This window comes from Palaemon carinicauda, chromosome 18, assembly GCF_036898095.1.
Source record: "Palaemon carinicauda isolate YSFRI2023 chromosome 18, ASM3689809v2, whole genome shotgun sequence".
Classification (NCBI taxonomy): Eukaryota; Metazoa; Arthropoda; class Malacostraca; order Decapoda; family Palaemonidae; genus Palaemon; species Palaemon carinicauda.
In genome coordinates this window covers 14734842-14747341 of record NC_090742.1, presented here as the reverse complement: position 1 = coordinate 14747341, position 12500 = coordinate 14734842, and the positions used below count along the sequence as shown (strand labels likewise).

The window sequence follows — 12500 nt, the reverse complement described above, 5'->3', positions numbered from 1 at the left end:
TTTTTAACAGTGCGGGATAAAGAATAAAGTTATCAATAGATATTTTGCGAGTCAAATAAGCCATGATGTCTACACACCGACTGGTCCCTTGTTCAAAGATGGATATCACAATAATGTGGTATATAAACATGCTTAAACACTGAAATTTCAATTCATTTGAATGTCATAGACAGTGTCTTCCTCTCCCTATAGTCTACTCTGTGAGTAGGAGTGAATTATTGGACATTTCCTGTCTTTATCAGGAACAACTTTATTTATTTCTGTTTATCTAAGGTAGTAGTTCGTTTACTTGTGCCAGAACAGTTTCTAACGTGTATCAAGATACAAACAAATTGGTATACTCCACATGCAAATAAAGTAAAATATCATTGTAAATGGACACTCGTCCATAAGCGTATTAATAAAAGAAAATGTGGTCATTTTGTTTCATTGCTAAGTAAAGGTTCCCTGGCAAGATTTCTTGTCACTTATGTTATATCTATAATCATAGATTACCAGTTTCGTTATATGAATAACCAATATTTTATTTGTTGCCTGATAAGAAATCATAACAAAAAGTAGCATAATTAATCAGTATTTTGTCCTACGTTATTGATAAGATACCAAACATGGCCATTCAGATTATATCACAAAGGGTAATCTTTACTGAGACATTGGAATAATAAAACTATGTAAATTTTCTAAATAAATATTGCAGATTTGTATGATGTTTCACTTTTGATAACTCAAATGAGACTGTTTTTGTGTGACCTATTCCTTCAAAACCCTGTAAAATTTATTTATGGTTCCCTCCATTTGCAATGTGAAATATTATATGCTATATAACAACCAAAAGAAAACAAACATAAAGATAAATTATGACCTATTTAACCTACACTGTTAAAAATTTGCCGTAAAAAAAAAAAAACTGTAAAAATCCTGGAATAAATGTTGCCAGGTATTTACCGTTTTAAAAACGGATATATTCACATTAAGGAGTGATATTATGGTCACCTACCCGTGAAAGATAATAACAGTAAGGTAAAATTACGGTCGCCTGTATTTACTGAAATACGGCTGAGAACCGTATATTTTTACGGAGAAACTCCCATTAAAATTACGGGTTTTTTTCAACAGTGCAGTAATGTAAAATAGCTTCTACTCCAAAACATCATAAGGTAAAAATTAAAACACCATTTTCTGTTCTAATTTATAAATAAAAAGGGCTAAGTACATCAATAAACGGGACACGGGGAAATGAATATCATCAAAAATTACATAGGCATGAAATGCAAAAGAGTCTTTGAAATGATTACAGCATAAAGAACAGACTTGTAGAAGTTACATAAATACCCATAGACATGAAAAGGATAATGTATTTAATGCCGACAAGTAAAGAGATCCTCTTATCTAGCTCTAACCTCAATTAAGAAGTATATTATAATTTTATTTCAATTCTAACAGAAAAAAAAATAAAAATAACTAATATATTGAAATGATACTGAACTGTTTAAATATTATTATTTAAGTCTTAATTCACAAAATAGTTGATTAAGTAGTATGAAATAGTAATGTCATTGGCAGTTGATATGTAATTAAAATGATGATCAAGTTCAGTAGCTTTATGCAGTATGAATGGTAATGAAATGTTGCAAAATAATCTGTGTTGTTTCCTTATCGTAAATATTGTATACGCACACAAACACACACACACATACACTTTAAGAGCCACTAGGAATTAGATGTATTTAGTATGCATGATTGCTTGTATATATCTATGCATATATATATATATATATATATATGTGTGTGTGTATATATTGTATATACATGTATATATATACATACATACATATATATATATATATATATATATATATATATATATATATATATATATATATATATATATATATACATACTGTATATGTGTGTGTGTGTGCGTGTGTGTGTGAAATACATCGGTAATGCAATAAACACTTAACCTCTCGGATTCTTAATAGATTTGCATGAACTAAACTCAAAAGTACTCTGAAAGTAATTACTAGCGAGTGCCGGCGGTATGTGAAATATGACTGTACATCTTACATGTTCCTGAGTTAAGAGGCACATCTTTCCCATGTCGGTACTGAGATGAACTTGAAGTACACTGTTGTGCCCGCAATAGCGTACTCAAATCACAGCAGTCTATCAATTAGATATGAAATGCAATAATGTTTGAGGATATGATAACGGAAAAGAAGAATAAATGCCCCAATTCTTAAAACACACGAAACACATCATGAAGGTTCCTCGTTTTGCCGATAAAGATTACTTCACTATCACTTGGTTACTTTGGCAATGAGTCATTAATGAGAGTGTACAGTAGTCTCGATATAACCAGAAATAACAAACTTATCTACGAACAAACAGTTTTGTTTACGGTATGGTGAAGGTGTGGATATTAAGTGAAAATCCCACTTAGTAATTTTTTTTTTTCAAACCATTGTTCATTCTTCGTTAAATAAACAGTTTTGCAATAATATCGTCCTTACAATTAATCAAGTCACAAGTATAATGCTTTGCATCTTCGTATTTTAGAACTCCTGATAGCTAAAGGTAGAGTCTGATTCCCGTAGATTATATGTGTTACACACAAGGAAAAATATGAGCTAATACGAGGACGAACGTAAGGAACGTTGCTGTAAGAAAAAAAAAGCGTGCAATTGCTATGCCAACACCTGTTTTTCTTCGTAATATTACGAAAAAAAGAAAATCTATACAAGGATTCCTGTCATGTGTATAGACCAAGGCTCTCAAGCTAGAGGGAACTATTACCACTAAACCCTCACAATTAGAAAAGTATTTTCAGAATTACATACTTGATTTGCTCGTGTTTCTTTTGGTTTCGTTCTCATACAAAAACATACCATAATAAAAATTCTTAATGGAATTCTAATAACTATAAGTCATAACACAGTTTTCAGCTATAGACAATAGCATGTCTTAATGCCAATTTCAGAGCCATTCTGAAGAAATGGAGGCTTCAGAAGGCCGAAACAACAGTAAGATATACTCATAACAAATAAATCACCAAACTACTCGTGAAAGAAACTAGGTGAATCGTGAAATATTCTCAAATTTACACATTGAAATACAAACCGAAATAATATGAAATGTCTTGATTTTCCCAGATTTCCTTATCATAATGCCCCATTAATCAACAACGTTCCACATGCGTCCGTTCAACAGTTTCCACGATGAACATTCACACATTAAACTAAGACATTACAACGAGACCCCCGTCTTAAGGATGCTCAATCATCTTCCATTACATTAAAGTAACCGAGATTACATTAATACCTGCAGGCTTTCTAGCCCAATATAATCTAACGAGGTAACTATTTTCATCGGAATGTCTAAATTCCTCCCTCTAGAAGAACGAGTAGGAATCGTCGACACTGATTTCGTTAGTGTCAGAGGATATCCTCTGGGAACCAGGAATCCTGATGCCGACGACTTCCTGGACGTCGAAGGGACACGGGTACATTTCCCGGCAGGTTCCTCTGCCTCCGAAAATGCCAGCTTTCTCGTGGTGCCACGTGTAGTTCGGGTTTCTGCAAAAATAAATTGTTTTTTAGTACATTGAGATGTTTTAAAAAGCGTTATTACAAGTGGTGTGAGATGGATGGGGCATGTGCCTAGGAGGAACCTGTTAAGGGGAGAAGATCGAGAGGGAGGGAGAGAATTAGATGGCGAGGTAAGGTGAAGGATGATATGGAGAGAAGTTTGATGGAAGAGGATGCCTTTGATAGAAGGAGTTGGAGAGGGTGCATCAGGCAACCGACCCCTTAAGAGGGATAACAGAGGGAAAGAACAAGAAGACACTTCGATCAATCAGCTAAGGTGAAGGATGATATGGAGAGAAGAGTTTTGGGGGAAGAATATGACTTTGATAGAAGGCATTGGAGATGACACATCAAGCAACCGACCCCTTAATGTAGGGATAACTGAGGGAGAGAAAAAGACACTTTAATCAATCACCAAAGGTGAAGGATGCTATGGAGAGAAAAGGTTTGGCAGAAGAGGACGCCTTTGAGAGAAGGCATTGGAGAGGGTATATCAGGCAACCGACCCCTTAATGTAGTGATATCGGAGGGAAAGAAGAAGACACTTTGATCAATCAGCTAGGGTGAAGGATGATATGGAGCTACGAGGTTTGGGGAAAGAATATGACTTTGATAGAAGGCATTGGAGATGACGCATCAAGCAACCGACCCCTTAATGTAGGGATAACTGAGGGAGAAAAGAAGAAGACACTTTATCAATCAGCTAAGGTGAAGGATGATATGGAGAGAAGAGGTTTGGGGGAAGAATATGATTTTGATAGAAGGCATTTGAGATGACGCATCAAGCAACCGACCCCTTAATGTAGGGATATCTGAGGGAGAGAAAAAGACACTTTAATTAATCACCAAAGGTGAAGGATGATATGGAGAGAAGAGGTTTGGTGGAAGAAAATGCCTTTAATAGAAGCCATTGGAGAGGGCGCATCAGGCAACCCACCCCTTAATGTAGGGACAAAGTTGGAAAAGAAGATTACAAGTTGTATGAGAAACCACTGGAAAGTGTATTGCCAAGAAATATAATTTTCAAATAATTGTGCTCTTGCATCATATTAATTTGAATAAAGAATGATAATAAAATTCTTGCAGATTATTTGCTATTTCTAGATTAGTGGTTCACGTGAAAAATGTTTGTGTAGTCTAAAAAAAAATGCAAAGCTGTATAATACATCTTTAAAAAAATGCAGTACATCATAAAGAATGAAATATATATATTCTACAAAACTGGAATGCATCTGCTACAGACGACTGTTATATTAATCACAAGTGTGAAAGTGTAATGCAATTACTCGAGCTATTATTTTGTTTTCAAAAAGGGTAATAATGTTTATATAGATTGAACGCAGAATAACAATACACTGCAACTTATTAGCGAGAGAAGCAACCGAATGTCTTTTGAATTAAGATTTAAAAAAAGAAAAATCTTGCCTCAAACGAACATTTTTTTCTTTTTTATTTAAATCAAAGGTACTAGGCATAATCAAACCCAAAACTACTTATTTCTCAGGATGACACATTCGGCATTAAGAAAGAATTATTTTTGTTTCTGCCAAGCCAAGTCTCATTTCAAAAAATCAAAGATACGGGGCATAATCAACATCATTATTGCTTCTGGAGACATATTCGTCATTCATCTTGGGTTAAATAACTACTCTGTTGAATATTTGCATTTAATAAGAAAAAGAAAAAAAAACCGTAAAAATCCTGGAGTAATGTTTCCAGGCATTTGCCGTTTTAGAAACGGATATATTGGCGTAAAGGCGTGATATTACGGTCACCAACCCGTAAAAGATAATAACAAAGTAGGGTACAAATTACGGAAGCCTGTATTTTACTGAAATACGGATGAGAACCGTATACTTTTATGATGGATTTCCGATTAAAATCACGGTTCTTTTTTAGCTGTGTATATTAACTATGTATTCTTTCTTTTTTTTTCTTACTCACCTGAACCAAGAGGCAATGAGACGTTCGGCAAAGAAGTCATGATCTCTGCTGGCCCAGGCATCCACGTCGCATACAAACTGCAGAGGACAATCCAGGAAGTATGTTGATAGCTCCGCCTGAAAGTTAGGAAAGAAAATAAATAATTTAGAGATGTACTATAATTCAAGTTGATATATATATTTAGAAAGGCTTAGGATTTTGCGTTAGAAATGTATCTAGAAATAAATTGGAATATGAGTTAATAAAACATTAGTTTTGAAAGACATTGGATAGTTATTTTTCTAGTACAACGAATCGACAAAGCAGGTAAATAAAGGTGTTGCAATATGAGAGAGAGAGAGAGAGAGAGAGAGAGAGAGAGAGAGAGAGAGAGAGAGAGAGAGAGAGAGAGAGAGAGAACTGTTTACAGTATCTCATTAAAACACAAGGTAAAAATTTATTCAGCATGTGTCAGATTTGCTTTCCTACCAGTCTGAACTGTAGATTATTTTTCAAGTACTCTATAGTCTAAACAGACCGCTTAAGGTGGCTCGTATAGGTGGCGCTACAGGCATCGCACTTGTAAATAAATGTGACGTCACACAAGAGCAATCAAACGATGGCTAAACAAGAAATCAGTGCAGTGTTTACATATCAAGATTGTAAAGTAACGTCTACCTGACAGGTGAATTATTTACAATGATAAGTTAAATCTTTTCTGTAGTAATTTACAAGATAAGGATACGAAGGTCTCCATCCTTAATTACTAATTATTAAATAGAAGAATTACGTTAATTTTGAACCATTTGACAACACTGCATACTGGAAAATTTATTTCTTATCACAAGGAAAAGCGAGTCTAAATATCCGATGAGGAATGGTATGTATTTTGACTATACTCAATTTTTTTTTTTAATGAGACGCATTTGCACCAACTCGCATGGGTGCCCTTTTAGCTCGGAAAAGTTTCCTGCGATCTGATTGGTTATGATTATCTTGTTCAACCAATCAGCGATCAGGAAATTTTTTCCGAACTAAAAGGGAACCTCTGCGAGTCGGTGCAAATCTGCCTCACTAAAAAGAATTGACTATAGCCAATGTTCACTCACATAAGGCATTGACCTCTTCCTGTCTCTCTTTCTTTAACCACCCTAGCAGCAGCCTACTACATTCGACCATCAGCTAAGTACAAACCTAACTGATTAAATCAAAGGAGACATACTTGAATTTTGAGAAACATACCAATTCCCCTCTCCTATATCAGTCCGAGAATCAAACACGGGTCCCTCAGATTGTGAGCTGAGTGTGCTTACCATACCTTGCAGTTCATCCACCAGTTAATACAGTACAACGTGATCAGGGCCATTAATGGCAATGGTTCTGACGTTCTCTACATTCATTACGGATTCTTTGATAATGCATTTACGGGCAATGCTGCTAACGGAACATGCAGTAATCAATATCATCCAGGGTGAATTTTACTACCTTCATCAATATTACTACTACGCGACCCGTCAAAATGACGGTTAAATATTTAGATAGATATGTGCACACATACACTCATTTAACCCTTCCCCCTTTCATAACTACAACCCGGTGGATCGGTAATTTGTGGGAGAGTGTTGTTTCCGAGTGTACCTCTCGGGGTACCACCTCTCACCAGGGTATGACCATTCCCCTTCCCCGTCAGTGTGACTGTATATATATATATATATATATATATATATATATATACACATATATATATATATACATATATATATGTGTGTGTACATATATATGTGTCCGTGTGTGTATATACACACACACGCACACACACACACACACACACACATATATATATATATATATATATATATATATATACATATATATATATATATACATAAATACACACATATATATGTGTGTGTATGATATACATACATACATATATATATATATATATATATATATATATATATATATATATATATATTTATATATATATATATACATATATATATATATATATATATATATATATATATATATATATATATATTTATATATATACACATATATATACATATATATATATATATATATATATATATATATATATATATATATATATATATATATATATATAGCCAGACATATTTCTTTAGCAAAACTATATTGCCTAGAACATTTTAAAAGGAGACGAAATGAATATATAACTCAAATGATAAAACAAAAACAAAAAAGAAATATTAAGATAATAAATGAACAAATAAACAAATAAAAACACCAGAAGATGTTTACACATCATCGATTTATCTTTACATTTAACAAGACGAGTTGCAATTTTTGCGCAGGATAACCATCATCTAGCAACAGTATTATTATTATTATTATTATTATTATTATTAGCCAACCTACAACCCTAGTTGGAAAAGGAAGATGCCATAAACCCAAGGGCTCCAATAGGGAAAAAAGCCCAGTGAGGAAAGGAAATAAGGAAATAAATAAATGATGAGAGCAAATTAACAATAAATCATTCTAAAAACAATAACAACGTCAAAACCAGATATTTCATATATAAACTATAAAGACTCATGTCAGCCTGGTCAACATAAAAACAGTTCCTCTAACTTTGAACTTTTGAACTTCTACTGCTTCAACTACCAGATTAGGAAGATCGTTCCACAACTTGGTAACAGCTGGAATAAAACTTCTAGAATACTGTGTAGTATTGAGTTAAACGTGTAGTTCTAGAGGTTTTATTCCAGCTGTGCCCAAGTTGTGAAATGATCTTCCTTATCGGGTAGTTGAACTGGTAGAACTTCAAAAGTTCAAAGTTGCAGCAAATGTTTTTTTTATGTCCAACAGGCTGACATAAGTATTTTCATAGTTTATTTATGGCATATTTGTTGTGACGTTGTTACTGTTTGTAGAATGATTTATTGTTGATTTGTTTTCGTCATTTATTCATTTCCTTATTTCCTTTCCTCACTGGGCTATTTTTCCCTATTGGAGCCCTTGGGCTTATAGCATCTTGCTTTTCCAACTAGGGTTGTAGCTTGGACAGTAATAATAATAATAATAATAATAATAATACAGTAGACTCCATAAATGTTTAGACGGCTTAAGGGGTCGCGTGCCAGTGGCCCAAACTAAACCCCGCCCCCTCCCACTGCTTTTATGCCCAGTAATAAATATGAATATGATAAATAGATCCTTTTCTCACGAAGTCGGTCAGGCCGACGCCCAACGGCAGGTGTTGAAAATAGGAGTCTGTTGTGGGGGATGGGGGGAAGGGGTCAGACTTTCCTATTTTTCTGGGCCTTAGATTTTGTGTAGCTTTGGTTTCTCTTTCGCCTTTAATCGTGGTTGAAAGATTTTACTCGTGATAATGGTATTTGATATTAGTAATGAATATAAGCTTCTAGTTCATTAAATATTTCAATCTGAATCTTTCACACTCACACATACATACATACACACTATATATATATATATATATATATATATATATATATATATATACATATAAAGCGAGAGAGAGAGAGAGAGAGAGAGAGAGAGAGAGAGAGAGAGAGAGAGAGAGAGCAGGCCTATGTATGTCACCCGTTTTAACTCTGTCTAGGTCCAAATCCTTGGCCGACTAGGAGCTGTTGTCATAAAGTTAATTCCGCTTAGGTCTATGATCCCGAGGCATAGGTAATTCGTTATTAAGAGGAATTTGTGGGTTACCTGATCAATTGAGTGTTGGTAATAAATTATATCATATTACACACACATATGTATATATATATATATATATATATATATATATATATATATATATATATGATAAATTTTGCAAATTTTTTTCTTCGTGGCCAAGTGGCTTAGTCACTGTCTATACAAGCTTGCCGACCAGGGTTCGATTCCCGGCCGGAGCCAAGCTCTTGTCTTTGTGTGATTTCGCCTGGGGCTCTGATCCCGAGGTCGTTAAGATAATCCAGACATTAATGTATCAAAAATATATATGTCTTATTTGAATATATATATATATATATATATATATATATATATATATATATATATATATATGTATGTATGTGTGTGTGTACATAAATAAATAAATATATATAAATATATATATATATATATATATATATATATATCTGCAGTATATGAGAGAGAGAGAGAGAGAGAGAGAGAGAGAGAGAGAGAGAGAGAGAGAGAGAGAGATTTATATATACAAATTTACAGTATAATAAATATATATATGAAATGTTAAATAACAGATAATCTCTACTTCCTATAGGCAGGCATAAAGCGATCCAACAATTCAGAAAAAGAAAGTTGAGGGCATCGACATAAGGGAGGAAAAAAAAAAACTATAACAAAAACTGCTGGCTGTAACAGTCCAAGTCTTAGGAACGAGTTTTTTTTTTTTTTTAAGTGTTAGTCCAGGTCTCGGACAACCTGGATTATCACTGCCCCCCTCCCACACCATCCACCTGTTTTCTTTTTCTTCTTTTTTTTCTTTTTTTTTTCTTTTTTTACTGGACCATATTTGCTTTTCCAGATGACCTACTTGATGAGAATGAAGCTTGGCATCTTTAATGATATGATTAAACGGACAATTTGATAAGATAGTACTGTACTAGGACCAACTCCACTATACTGTATTATACAGAGTAACGAGTCTGGTTATATTTATAAACACACACACACGCACACACACACTCACACACACATATATATATATATATATATATATATATATGCGTGTGTGTGTGTGTGTGTCTGTATACATATACACACACACACACACACACATATATATATATATATATATATATATATATATATATGTATATATATAAATATATATATACATATGTATATGCATATATATATATATATTTATATATATATATATATGTATATATATATATGTATACATATATATATGTATACATATATATATATATATATATATATATATATATATATATATACATATATATATATCTTTCCTATCATACTCAGGGGTACTGCCAGACGTATGACGTTTAGGTTTCTCTCCGTCTCTCGGTTAGGAGAGCGAGGGGGTTACCCCGAGAGGTACAATCGGGAACCACAATCTCTCACAAATTACCGAAAGTGCCGTGTTGTAGTTAGGAAAGGGGGAGGGGGGTGGGAAGGGTTGAATCTGTGTATGTGCACGTGTGTATGCATGTATGCATATATATATATATATATATATATATATATATATATATATATAGCCGTCATTTTTTACGGGTCGCGTACACTAGTTATAAAATAAATTCGGATGAAAATGTGAAGATGTACTATGATATATAATTTAAATGAGGTTGGACAGTGAAAGAGAAGAAAGAAAGTGAGTAAGATGGTAAATGTAAAGTAGAGAGCTAAAAGGTAGGTGAAGGCAGGTACCGAGAGGATACTGTAAAATGCCTACAGTACACCGTGGAAGGTGCAGTGACGACATTACCACCCTACAGGAAAAGAGTATTTGTATCGTATATTTCCACATCGACAATATGAATAACATAAAAACATGTCAACTATAGTCAATTTTTTTAGCGTGGCAGATTTGCACCGACTCGCAGCGGTGCCCTTTTAGCTCGGAAAAGTTTCCTGATCGCTGATTGGTTAGACAAGATAATTCTAACCAATCAGAGAGCAGGAAACTTTTCCGAGCTAAAAGGGCACCACTGCGAGTTGGTGCAAATGCGCCTCATTAAAAGAAATTGACTATAGATAGTAGGGCAATGTGTCTTCCAGCTTCCAGTATACCAGAGGAGTGCTAAAGACTTTCCCCAGGCAAATGATAATCACAAGAATATAGTACAGAAACAGTCATGATTTCTAAATCAAGGAGAAATGTTGTAATAGTTTAGTGAAAACATTTTAAAGGTTTAAAGGCCCCTTATGAATGGCAGAGGCAAGGGACAGTCACAATGCCCCATCAAGCAGGACAATGCTCTAGAGACTGACCAATCAGCACCCAAGACCTCTCTACACCCAAGCTAGGACAAGGCAGGGCCAGGCAATGGCTGCTGATGACTCAGCTGGTAGACCTATAGGCTTGCCCAAGCACACCATCCTTAGCTCACAAGGATGGTGAGGTTGCAGCGACCAAAGGAACTAACGAGTTTGAGCTAGCTCGAACCCCCAGTCTGGCAATCACCTGGCAAGGACGCTACCACCAGGCCTCCACAAAGTATCTCAAAGCTACACGAACTGATTTGCTACGATGGTGTAAAATTGCTTTCCATTTATTTTTTAAAGTGAGGAGGCCTAGACGGATACAACCCTTCCAAACCAACTTAACGATGCATGAACGAAAGTTTGTATTGATATTATCATCGCCGACCGGAAAAAAAAAAAAAAAAAAAACATTCCCTTCTTTCGAGATGGCTAACTATTAATGAGAACCTTGTAAGAACAGCATTATGCAATTTACTTATTATATATACTTACAGAATACCGTTGAAAAAGGTATTAAGATAAAGGTACTCAGAGAGAAAGTGAATATAAAGCAAGATATTGTGCTACTTTATTTTACTCAGGAAACTTAGTTTGCTACTAATATGATTATTACCATTGTCAAACGTTCATCATAATAAATTTTGTTAAATCGTCATTTTCCCTTCAGTCTTTATAAGAGTGCACATATAGAGAGGAACACTAAAAAACACAGCTTCTTAACACTGAAGCAACCACAAGACACGATACTGTTCTAACTGGAATGGAGGACGTGACATTTTCGTCATATATATATATATATATATATATATATATATATATATATATATATATATATATATATATATATTCTCCTTTGACAATTGTGTGTGTGTGTTCGTTGTGTTTGTATGTATGTGTTTTCTTTCTATAGGTCGTCTTTGGATAAAATGTAATTTGCGTCAGTTTGTATCGTACGTGTCAAGGTACTGAACTTATTCTATGCCATACTGTACATATATATACATACATACATAT

General features: G+C 34.1%; 3 protein-coding genes across 6 annotated transcripts in view; 2 read left to right on the top strand and 1 right to left on the bottom strand.

Moving 5' to 3' along the window:
- LOC137657619 (beta-1,4-glucuronyltransferase 1-like) overlaps window positions 1-639 on the top strand; it is a 39932-nt gene extending 39293 nt beyond the window's left edge. For both annotated transcript variants that reach the window (XM_068391990.1, XM_068391989.1), the window contains one exon: window positions 1-639. This exon is cut by the window's left edge and continues 1362 nt beyond it. The gene's annotated coding sequence lies outside the window, so the exon portion shown is untranslated.
- The window catches only part of LOC137657622 (NADH dehydrogenase [ubiquinone] 1 alpha subcomplex assembly factor 3), a 346628-nt gene that overhangs the window by 127116 nt on the left and 207012 nt on the right, over window positions 1-12500 (top strand). The window lies entirely within an intron of this gene.
- Window positions 1884-12500, bottom strand: part of LOC137656975 (uncharacterized) — a 70658-nt gene continuing 60041 nt past the window's right edge. For all 3 annotated transcript variants that reach the window (XM_068391326.1, XM_068391324.1, XM_068391325.1), the window contains 2 exons: window positions 5532-5647; window positions 1884-3575 (listed from right to left, as the gene is read on the bottom strand). In XM_068391326.1, coding sequence (XP_068247427.1) covers window positions 3392-3575; window positions 5532-5647 — 300 coding nt within the window. In that variant the 3' untranslated portion in view covers window positions 1884-3391. The remainder of the gene's footprint in view (window positions 3576-5531; window positions 5648-12500) is intronic.